The sequence below is a fragment of the Pseudophryne corroboree genome, chromosome 4 (genome assembly GCF_028390025.1).
Source record: "Pseudophryne corroboree isolate aPseCor3 chromosome 4, aPseCor3.hap2, whole genome shotgun sequence".
Classification (NCBI taxonomy): Eukaryota; Metazoa; Chordata; class Amphibia; order Anura; family Myobatrachidae; genus Pseudophryne; species Pseudophryne corroboree.
This window is the reverse complement of record NC_086447.1, coordinates 835,923,246-835,935,524: the sequence shown is the minus strand read 5'-3', so window position 1 is coordinate 835,935,524 and position 12,279 is coordinate 835,923,246. Positions and strand designations below refer to the sequence as shown.

The window sequence follows — 12,279 nt, the reverse complement described above, 5'->3', positions numbered from 1 at the left end:
TTTTTTTTCTTTTTTTTTACTTTTTTATACTTAACGATCCACGTGGACTACGATTGGAATGGTAATCTGTGCCGAGCGAAGCGGCAGCGGAGCCCATGCGAGTGGACACGGTGCACTAATTCGGCTTCCCGGTCACTGTACGCAGAAAACGACACCAAAACAAACACTCATGTCGACCTTTTGACCTGCCGACCTAGCACATGTCGACCTAGAAACCCTGTCGACCTTCCAACCCTGTCGACCTAGTGACTGTCGACCTATAGTGGTCAAACTAAACATTGTCGACTTAGACACTGTCGATCTAATGATCCACACTATCTCAATCTATTACCCATAACTCTAACCTAGGGCAATAAGTAATAGCCTGCGAGGTGCAGGCTGTTCGGGAATTCCGGTGAGTATACTTGTATTTTTAAAGCGTCAATCATTTACAATCATTTACCTGGTTTTGCCTTGTAAATTGATGCCACTTTAAAAAAAACAGGCAGACTCGCCGGAATTCCCGAACATCCTGCACCTTGCAGGCTATTACTTATTGCCCCCAATCTTCGACCACAGCTCCAATTGCTAACCTATTCCTTAACCCTTAACCTCTGTCGCTAATGCCAGTCCCTATGACCTAACAAAGAATCCCTATCCATTCCCTAACTCCCAAATCCTAAACCTATATACTGTTCTTCTCACTTTCTCCAACACCAATTACTCACAGCCTATTAATCCAAAAATCTAAGAGGGCTCAATTTATTTTCCTTAAATGTCAAAGGGCCAAATGTCAGCGGTCATATGAATTGATCCACTTGGCAGCCCACCCTTTAAAGTGCCAATAATAAGTCATCATCTATATATTAATAGCAGAAGGATGACTTTTATGAGTGACATATTTTTATGATGCCGTTGTCTGAGCCGGGCACCTCATACACCAAATGAAAGGTCTCAGTCCGTAGATTTACAGAAAAATATTGGTGTTGTAATTATTTATTTATATATTTATTACCCGTTATTTGTATAGTGCACACAGAGCTTTACAGAGAAAATTTTCCCATTCACATCAGTGCCTGCCCCAGTGGAGTTTACAATCTATATCTCCAACAAGATGCATATGCACAAACATTGACGCTAGGGCTATTTTTTGTTTGGAGCCAACAGTATCTTTTTAATTGTGGGAGGAAACTGGAGTACCCTGAGCAAACCCACGCAAACACAGAGAGAATATACAAACTCCACACAGTTAGGGCCATAGAGGGAATTGAACCCATGACCTCAGTGCTGTGAGGCCGTAATGCTAACCATACACCGTATGTTGTATTTGGTTGCTTTGTTTCTGAATTATGTGGCAAAACGTGAAATCTGCCATTTACAATGCATCACAATTGTGCTCTGGAAAATGTGACAGTTGGTGAACTCTCCCTGTGCACCTGCTGGGTGACCCGGAACATGTGACCTGCTGGGTGATCTGGAAACTGTGACAGTTATTTGCAGCCACCAACTGAGAAGGGATTTTTAAAACTTCGACTCCTAAGGGGGTGAATATGCGTAAAATGTTCCTCCCAGCAAATCTTTGCCCAGTTAAAACCGGGCATATCAGCTAGTTTGTATTTATTAGCAAAAAGTAATTGGCAATTATAATTTTATTTCATAAAGAAAATGGCAAACATACAATACAAGATTCCAAATGGCCCATCTGGCTTATTAATTAACTTGCGTTCAATGCTGTATAGACAATTTCACAATTCACAACAACCTATTAGTAGCCTATTTGTACGGGGATCACACTGATCGGATAAATAGTTCAGGGATCGGAACGTTTAACCTGAACTCTCGAGTTATCAGCATTGTGTGTACCAAGCTTACCCTCATGCTTCTCAGGCTATCTGTCTGCCATCTTAGGATGCAGTCACTGGACTCTGCGCAACTAGAAAACGGAGCCCTGTAACGTTTCCCTCCCAACCCCGAAAAGCCTAACACCTGTCAACCAGGCTGCGATGTCCATGTCACTGCGATCAGAGCCGCACCACCATCACAGCACATGTCCACTGTGGTTCCGGCACATGGCAGTCAAATCCGTCCAATTCGGGGCGGCAGCCTCAAACCCCTAAGGTGGAAAACTCCTTTCATTTGTTGGAAATATATAAAAGCAAGTACACAGCCCAAGGAAGTAGCTAGTGCAACAGAGGCGTATATATGCTTCCTTTTCTGAATTGTACAATGCATAACAGAGAGAAAAGTATTCTCTCTAAACAGCTAAACCATATGCAGAGATCCACATTTGTAAAGCAAATCAATTACTTCCCTGGCAAATCTAAGAATGCAGCAGAATATAAAGCTGCATAATATATACAAATTAAGACAACAAATTCCAAATACTTCAAAGGGAAAAAATAAGCATTACAGATTTGCAAAGAAAGAAATCTATTTATGATAGATATATATATATATATATATATACACACATGAACTTGTATATATATATATATATATATATATATATATATGAACTTGTATATAAATATATAAATATGAATTTGTATATATATATATTCATATATATATACAGTATATAACATATGTGTTGAAAATACAATTATCCTTCTCCATAATTTGGATCATCTCCATCACTGGGGGTGGAGGTCCAATGTAATGTAGGATGGAGATGAGTGTTTTATCAGCCTCTCTTGCTTATTACATTAAAAATGCCACAGAAGTAGATATTTACAGGACTTATTTGTGAGGGGTATGGGTCATTAGGTCGACCACACTTATGTCGACAGTCATTAGGTCGACCACTATTGGTCGACATGCATTAAGTCGACGTGGTCATTGGGTCGACCTGGACAAGGTCGACATGGAAAAAGTTCGACATGAGGGTTTTTTTTTTCTTTTTTGGTGTTGTTTTCTTCGGAAAGTGACGGGGAACCCCAATTAGTGCACCGTGTTCCCTCGCACCGCTGCGCTCGGCACAGGTTACTATTCCCAATCGTAGTCCACGTGGACCGTAAAGTATGAAAGTTAAAAAAATGCATTTTTTTAAAAAAACTCATGTCGACCTTTTTTCCATGTCAACCTTGTTCATGTCGACTTAATGCATATCGACCAATAGTGGTCGACCTAATTACTGTATCCCTTTGTGAGAGTGTATGGCCTTAAAGAGTATTGTAATCTAAATTGTATATTTAAGATATTAATAACTGTGTTGTGCTTTTGCTCTAAAAATTATTATTATTTTTTTTTAAAGAAAAATACATTCCGTGGACATTGATAATGTCGGCAGTTATGATGTCGGCATTGTTGAAATGTAGACATTGGACATTTTGACACACGCCAAACCGGCAGATGAGGGTTAGGATTAGGCTACGTTAGTGAAGGGTAAAGCTGGGTACACACTAGGCGATTTTTAGTAACGATACGGACGGCGATAACGACATTTCTAAAAAAGATCGTCCAGTGTGTACGCCCTATTTTGTCAACAATGCGCACTCCCGCAGGTCGTTGGCAAAGTCTTCTGTCGTCTGTACAGGCAGGTCAATTTAGACTATATCATCTGAAACTGCATGTTCGGGGTGGTGGCAGGATGATGTCACTGACCGATATCTTAACGATATCGTTCAGTGTGTATGGACTATCTCGTTTGCCTGAGAGTTCAATGGCAAACACTGACGATATCGCTCATGGAGCATATCATCTAGTGTGTACCCATCTTTAGGCACTAGGGGGAGGGTTAGAATTAGGCTACAGGAGGGGAGTATTAGGCACTACGGGGAGGGTTAGGATTAGGCTACAGGAGGCGAGGATTAGGCACTACGGGGAGGGTTAGGATTAGGCTACAGGAGGGGAGGATTAGGCATTAGGGAGAGGGTTAGAATTAGGCTACAGGAGGGGAGGATTAGGCACTACGGGGAGGGTTAGGATTAGGCTACAGGAGGGGAGGATTAGGCATTAGGGGGAGGGTTAGGATTAGGCTACAGGAGGGGAGGATTAGGCATTAGGGGGAGGGTTAGGATTAGGCTACAGGAGGGGAGGATTAGGCATTAGGGGGAGGGTTAGGATTAGGCTACAGGAGGGGAGGATTAGGCATTAGGGAGACGGTTAGGATTAGGCTACAGGAGGGGAGGATTATGCATTAGTGGGAGGGTTATGGTTAGGCTACAGGAGGGGAGGATTAGGCATTAGGGGGACGGTTAGGATTAGGCTACAGGAGGGGAGGATTAGGTATTAGGGGGAGGGTTAGGATTAGGCTACAAGAGGGGAGGATTAGGCATTAGGGGGAGGGTTAGGATTAGGCTACAGGAGGGGAGGATTAGGCATTAGGGGGAGGGTTAGGATTAGGCTTCAGGAGGGGAGGATTAGGCATTAGGGGGAGGGTTAGGATTAGGCTACAGAAGGGGAGGATTAGGCATTAGGGAGAGGGTTAGGATTAGGCTACAGGAGGGGAGTATTAGGCATTGGGGGACGGTTAGGATTAGGCTACAGGAGGGTAGTATTGGGCATAAGGGGGAGGGTTAGGATTAGGCTACGGGAGGGTAGTATTTGGCATTAGGGAGAGGGTTAGGATTTGGCTACAGGAGGGGAGTACTAGGCGGTTAGGGTAAGCAATAACAATGATTTCTGTTTCTACCTGGTGCGGTTATCTATCAATACAATATTGCTGAGACAGCTGAGCAGGTTTGGCAGTACTGAGTGGTCAGGGGTAACTGACCCCTTCTGCATGGCCAGGCTAGGTGCTTCACACATGCACAGTGACAATGAAACCCAATACTCTAGCTTTCAGTTCCACTTTGTAAAAAAATAAATAGTTCAAAATAAATTAAAATCCTATAATAAATAAATTGTATATACTTTAAAAACCTATAATAACTTCAATACGATGCTACATAGAAAGAATAAAGCATTTCTTCATAAAATCTCTTCACCATCACCAACTCAGCCACTCACCACCTGTGAGTAAGATCTGGGGCCGGATGTAATGCCGCCTGAGTTCCGTGGCTGCGCGGGATGTTGGTCGAACTCAGAGGTTTTCTTAAAGGGCCATCACTTACAAGGGGATCAGTATGGGATGCCGGCGCACGGGATGCCGAATGTCAGTATACCGACATCGACATCCCGTGCGCTAGAATGCCGGCAGGGGGCGGCGAGCACAACGAAGCCCCTTGCGGGCTCTGTGGCGATCTTCGCTCACCATAGGTTCTATTCTCCCTCTATGGGTATCGTGGACACCCACAGAGGGGGAATTACCTACTTTGCGGGTATTCCGGCGGTGGTATAGTACTCCTGTCGGGATCCCGGCATCGGTATAGAGCAGCAGCCAGGATCCCGATGGGTGGTATTTTAACCGTAAACCCTTACAAGGCATGGTTATGCCTTGTAAGTGATTGCCCATTTAAAAAAATGTCCAAGTTCAGCCGGCATCCCGCACACCAACTGAACTCGGGCAGCATTACATCCGGCCCCTTGAGTCAGTTCCGATCTGTAGATGAAGGACAATTAGCACTACCTAGAATCTCCCTTAATCAAATTGGGGGTCAAGCTTGTAGCTTTGCAGCTCCAACTCTATGTAACTCACTTCCCTGCATAGTTACAGATGCCTCTTTAGTTTACTTCATAGAAAAAAATACAGTACAACCCAAATACACTGTTCTCTTTTCTGTTAGGCTTATTTTGTATCCTGTGTTTTTTTAAATGCAATTGTAAAGCACTTTGAGCCCTATTGGGAGGAAAGTGCTATATATTTATATATTTTTTTGTTTTAAACCTAACTCTAAGCCTACGCCTAACTGCAGACTAACCCTAACTGAAGCCTAACCCTAACCCTACCTGATGTCTAACCCTGACCCTAAACTAACCCTAACTGATGTCTAACCCTGACTGAAGCCTAACCCTAACTGAAGTCTAACCCTAACCCTACCTGATGTCTAACCCTAACCCTAACTGAAGCCTAACCCTAAACTAACCCTAACTGATGTCCCGGGTAGTTCATAGGAAATCATGAGCCGACTCGCATCTGATGCTGGTCGTTCTAATGTATGGCCAGCATAACCCTAACCTAACCCTAACTGAAATCTAGCCCTAACCCTAACTGACGTCTAACCCTAACCTAACCCTAACTGAAGCCTAACCGTAACTGAAGTCTATCCCTCACCCTAACAGAAGCCTTACCCTAAAGTCATGTCTGGCTGTTGACATTCACAATGTCAACAGCCAGACATGATTTTAATGATTAATTACATTTTAATGATTTTAATGTTCTACCCAGTGTACAGTATATTGCCTTGCTCCATCATTCAACACAGGGGGACAGAGCAGAATACGTACGGAGGTACAAAAAGTTATGCAGGAACCTAGAACATGGGCAAAAGCATACTGTATTTGCCTGCTTTGCAATGTAAAGTTTAACAACAAAAATAAAAGTTATCAAGCAATTATAAGAGAAAATATATGAACTTCATATGGACATTACTGGACAAAATAAACATTTGAAAGATTATATCATAATGGTATTTTACTCTTGATTACTTAGATTTTAATAGGAAATTAATGATTGCATACTGAGGTTCCCAGCCACCCCCCCACCCCCCTTTCCTCTCCCCATGCCTTGTCAATGGCTGAACTCTGGGGTGATTTAAGTGTCCCTACCAGCCTTATAAAGAACTGGGGCACATTACATTATCCAAAAACTTCATCAAGCACTATACCTTTTACTAGTATCAGTTCTGCTACATTGGAATACAATTGTGGGTCACCATCGTCCCTTGGGTTAGGACAACGTTTAATTTCCTCAGTATCTATATATACATAACAATATATGCTATGGGGTCAATTCAATTAGATGCAAGTTTGCAAAAGTGAAATTGCATCATAAAAAAATGTCATCACGGTAATGCATGCGCCTGCCACATGATTCTGTTGGAAGTGGCGATTTGCAGGACTCAGGCGAGGTTGTGCTACTTTTCTGCAAAAAGCGACCTGGGAAAAGTGCATGAAAAAGTGGGACAATCATCCTGGACCCCTAAAAGTGGTAACTGGGAAAGCAGGCCATAGAAGGCTGTTAGTGACCCCAAGGAAAGCACTGGTGGTTCTTTAAAGGTGTCAAATGGCTGATTTATGTATGATAGCCAACAAGCATTTTTCAGCAAACCAAAGTCTTTACAGTATTTTGGGGTACAGAAAAATGTGTTCAGCGTGATTTTCCAGCGATTGTATACAAGTTTGTAAAAAGTTGCAAAAAAAACTTTTAGCTCAATGTCACAATGTCGACAGGTAGAAGTCGACAGTACATTTTAGTGTTGTGGTTAGGGTTAAGGCTAAGGTGCGGGTTAGGGTAGGATTAGAGCTACCAGCACCTGAAAACATCTTGCTGACATGCCGACTGTCAGCATGCAAGATGTCGAATTCTGGCAACATCCGTTTCCTCCTTACTACTGCTTTAAAAAAGGAGTAACATGTATTTATCAAGTTATTTACACAATGCATACATATTACACAGCACAGTTCAGTCATTCACATCAGTTTCAAAACCAGTGGAGCTTACAATCTATATTCCCCATCACGTGGACATACAAACACAAGGGTTCTTTTTTTGTCAGCAGCTAATTAACCGACGATATCTTTTTTGGCTTGTGGCAGGAAATTGGAGTACTCACACAAACATGTGGAGGACACACAAATGCCACACAGACAGTGACATGGTCAGGAACTGAACCGATGACCTCAGGGCTGTGAAGTGGCAATGCTAACCACTACCCCAATCGCGCTGCTGTCATTAATTGGTTCAGTGTACTTTTCAGTGTAATATTTTATATTTACTATTCCATGGCTACATGTGGTAGCAGACGAACAGTTATTTACAAGTGCAATGGTGAACAGACCCCTGCAACAACATAAGGGACAGGCTCTCAATTATTTATAAGTGCAAAGGTGAACATACCAGCAGTCATTGCAATCAAAGGACAATTCCACGTACTGATTCTAGCCCTTCTTATTCTAAATATTAAACACAGGTCCGGGTGTCAACAATAGCTATTGTCAGAAAATGATACATACAGTATAACAAAAACAGGATTTGTGCAGCCTGACCTGATAATCTGAAGCCATCTGTTCAACTTAATAGCCGCTTCTCATCACCAAGGAAACAAAACTGTTCCGTCAAAATGAAGGGGAAGCGAGAGACAACTGGGACACATCCAAGCAGTCTACAGAATTGCCTACCATCCATATGAGCATGTGGGAGCACAGCAAATATAGTAGGGGTGGCCATATGGAACAATTACATAACTGCGCTTGAACACAGAACAACCTTGAAACTACGGCAAGAGGACACAATTTATTTCATATACCCTGATAAATGAAATTAAGTTGTTCACTTGTCTGTTGCGTTTGCTTAAACTTTTTGGGATGAGAAAGGAAAAAGTACAGGATACTCATGTTCCTGTACACGGAACGCAGTCAAGAGATTAACCCACATGAAGAAACTAGCACAGCGAACAATAAGAAAAGTGGCGGCCATTGTAAAGCCCCAAGACGTGCAAAAACAATATATTTAAGATACTGTAAGCCAGCATTGTACTATAAGAATAAATACATCTGCCCCATTAAGAAGACAAGCCTTAAAAGTACACAGCCTGCTCAACGCAGGCCTAGTGTAACTCTGCATATACTGTAGCCTAAAACCTAATGTCATGACTCCAGCCTTGTCGGAAGGGAGAAGTAAGAGGTCTGTGGGTAGTTATAACAAGGTCACTCAGGTTGGGACGTATCCAGTATACCGAGAGCAATCTGGACCAGGAGAATTCACCTGCCTATGGGCAGGACAAGCTGCACAAAAGTTGAATATTACAGATGACAGATGCATCCCATAAAGTAGGCAATTTAGATGTGATGATAGAACATCGATGAATTGCACAATATAAAAACATTGCAATATGGGTTACTGAACCTGATACACTGCAGTCTTGCAATGATGGTAATGCAAAAAAGCGCAACAAATGATGGGATGCAAATGATACAGGTAAGGGATGTAATAAATGTTATATATGTTATCAGAGCTATGGCAGGGGTGACAGGGAGAACAAAAGGAATGCTATATAAAAGCAACAGCCGGCTGATGGCATGGGAAGGGATACGTGGATGGATGCAAGCAGGGGGATGAGTAGAAGTGTGCAGGATACAAACAGGAGGGGATGTATGGAAGGATGCAGGGTACAGGCAGGGGGGGATGAGTGGAAGGATGCAGGATGCAGGCAGAGGGAATGTGTGTAAGGATGCAGGCTACGTTTAGTGTGGGATGAGTGCAAGGATGTAGGCTACAGGTGGGGGGGATGAGTGGAAGGATGCAGGCAGGGGGGGATGAATGGAGGGATGCAGGCAGGGGGGATGAGTGGAAGGATGTAGGCTACAGGTGGGGGGGGATGAGTGGAAGGATGCAGGATGCAGGCAGGGGGGATGTGTGGAAGGATGCAGGCTACAGGCAGGGGGGATGAGTGGAGGGATGAACGCTACAGGCAGGGGGGTATGAGTGGAGGGGTGCACACTACAGGCAGGGGGGTATGAGTGGTGGGATGCAGGCAGGGGGGATGTGTGATAGATGCATGCTACAGGCATGGGGGATGTGTGGAAGGATGCAGGCTACAGACAGGGGAGGATGAGTGGAGGGATGCAGGATGCAGGCAGGGGGATGAGTAGAAGGATGTAGGCTACAGGCGGGGGGGATGAGTGGAGGGATGCACGCTACAGGCAGGGGGTGATGAGTGGAGGGATGCACACTACAGGCAGGGGGGATGAGTGGTGGGATGCAAGATGCAGGCAGGGGGATGTGTGGAAGATGCGTGCTACAGGCAGGGAGGGATGAGTGGAGGGATGCAGGCAGGGAGGATGAGTAGAAGGATGTAGGCTACAGGCGGGGGGGATGAGTGGAGGGATGCACGCTACAGGCAGGGGGTATGAGTGGAGGGATGCACGCTACAGGCAGGGGGGTTGAGTGGTGGGATGCAGGATGCAGGCAGGGGGGATGTGTGGAAGATGCATGCTACAGGCAGGGGGGATGAGTGGAGGGATGCAGGCTGCAGGCAGGGGGGATGAGTGGAAGTATGTAGGATGCAGGCGGGGGGGGGGTGAGTGGAGGGATGCAGGCTACAGGCAGGGGGGATGAGTGGAGGGATGCAGGCTGCAGGCAGGGGGGGATGAGTGGAAGTATGTAGGATGCAGGCGGGGGGGTGAGTGGAGGGATGCAGGCTACAGGCAGGGGTAATGAGTGGAAGGATGCAGGCTACAGGCAGGGGAAAATGAGTGGAGAGATGTAGGCTACAGGCAGTGGGGGATGAGTGGAAGGATGCAGGCTGAGGGGGGGGGATGAGTGGAAGGATGCAGGCTGCAGGCAGGGGGGGTGAATGGAAGGATGTAGGCTACAGGCAAGGGTAATGAGTGGAAGGATGTAGGCTACAGGCAGGGGGAAATGAGTGGAGGGATGTAGGCTACAGGCAGTGGGGGATGAGTGGAAGGATGCAGGCTGCAGGCTGAGGGGGGGATGAGTGGAAGGATGCAGGCTGCAGGCAGGGGGGGTGAATGGAAGGATGTAGGCTACAGGCAAGGGTAATGAGTGGAAGGATGTAGGCTACAGGCAGGGGTAATGAGTGGAAGGATGTAGGCTACAGGCGGGGGAGGGGGGGGGGGTTAGGGGAAGGAAGCAGGCAGGGGGGTGAATGGAAGGATGCAGGCAGGGGTAATGAGTGGAAGGATGTAGGCTACAGGCAGGGTGGGATGAATGGAAGGATGCAGGAAGGGGAGGATGCTGTGGTCCTGCCTGGGGATGATGCTGATGCTGCAGGAGCACGGGCACCTTACCCGCTGCAGACATAAGATCCGTGGCATCCCGCCGGCCGCTCACTCGGCTCCCAGCGCCATCTTCCCGCTGATCCCCGGGGTCCGGGGATGATGATGATGTGCCGGCCCAGGCTGCTCGCTCCCGACCGACGGCCATCCCACAGCAGGGGACAGGGAGAGAGCGCGCCGCCGCCGATGGGTAGGGAGGATGCGCGCCCCCAGACAGGCAGCAGCAGACCGCGCATGCGCAGTGTGGAGGGATGGGGTGCTGCATTACTGTTATTGTACGTTATGATTACAGGGGCTTTCATGGACAGTCATAGGATTAACTATGTAAAGTAGCTGCTCTCTGCAGGCTGTTTCCGTATAGCAGGAAAGAGAAGATAAAAACATTGTTATCTAACGTAACGATGACTTGCTGCACTTGAGGAGAGATCTGTTATAGTGCTGCTTACATATTTTCTGTACTGCAGCTATAATGTGACTGTAGAGATGGGGCTATAAGTAGTTATATATTTCCGTATAATGGGTGCAAGGTGCATTATGGACTGTAATAGGATTATTCTAAAAAAAAAATACTTTTTCTCATACGTCCTAAAGGATGCTGGGGATGACATCAAGACCATGGGGTATAGACGGGATCCGCAGGAGACATGGGCACTCTAAAGACTTTTCATTGGGTGTGAACTGGCTCCTCCCTCTATGCCCCTCCTCCAGACCTCATTTGTAGGAACTGTGCCCAGGGAGACTGACATTTCGAGGAAAGGAATTACTTAACTAGTGGTGAGATATCTACCAACTCACACCCTCAACCATGCCGCACACATGGCATTCAACATAACACACGCCAACAGGCATGAACCAAATGCAGCAACATGCTGAAACCAAGATAACACAACTTGTGTAATTCTTATAAGTAAACTGCAGGTAAAGTACGCACTGGGACGGGGCGCCCAGCATCCTCTACGGACTAGGAGAAAAGGATTTACCGGTAGGTATCAAAATCTTATTTTCTCATACGTCCTAGAGGATGCTGGGGACGACATCAAGACCATGGGGTCTATACCAAAGCTCCAGTACGGGCGGGAGAGTGTGGATGACCCTGCAGCACCGATTCACCAAACTTGAGGTCCTCATCGGCCATTCTGTGTCCAGAATCATCCCGAGGAAAGACAACCTTGTCGTTGGTTCCAACTGTGACTTTGGGTAATTTATGATCCACCCGTGTTGTTGGAGTATTGACAGAGAGAGTGATATGTGTAATAACTGCTCCCTGGATCTCGCCTTTATCAGGAGGTCATCCAGATAAGGAATGATATTGACTCCCTTCTGACGAAGGAGAACCATCATCTCCGCCACCACCTTGGTGAATACCCTCGGCGCCGTGGAGACACCGAAGGGTAACGTCTGAAATTGATAATGGCAATCCTGAACTGCGAATCTCAGATAAGCCTGGTGAGGAGGATAAAT

The 12,279-nt window shown here is 45.7% G+C and overlaps 1 protein-coding gene across 4 annotated transcripts in view; it reads right to left on the bottom strand.

The window, feature by feature from the left end:
- The window catches only part of PAK5 (p21 (RAC1) activated kinase 5), a 288,628-nt gene extending 277,607 nt beyond the window's left edge, over positions 1–11,021 (bottom strand). For 2 of the 4 annotated variants that reach the window (XM_063918563.1, XM_063918564.1), the window contains exon 1: positions 10,831–11,021. In XM_063918563.1, the coding sequence (XP_063774633.1) occupies positions 10,831–10,966 (136 nt within the window). In that variant the 5' untranslated portion in view covers positions 10,967–11,021. Of the gene's footprint in view, positions 1–8,067; positions 8,088–10,830 lie in introns of those variants that run through there. The other 2 variants (XM_063918567.1, XM_063918566.1) reach the window with 2 other exon arrangements.
- Positions 11,022–12,279: the final 1,258 nt, after the last annotated feature.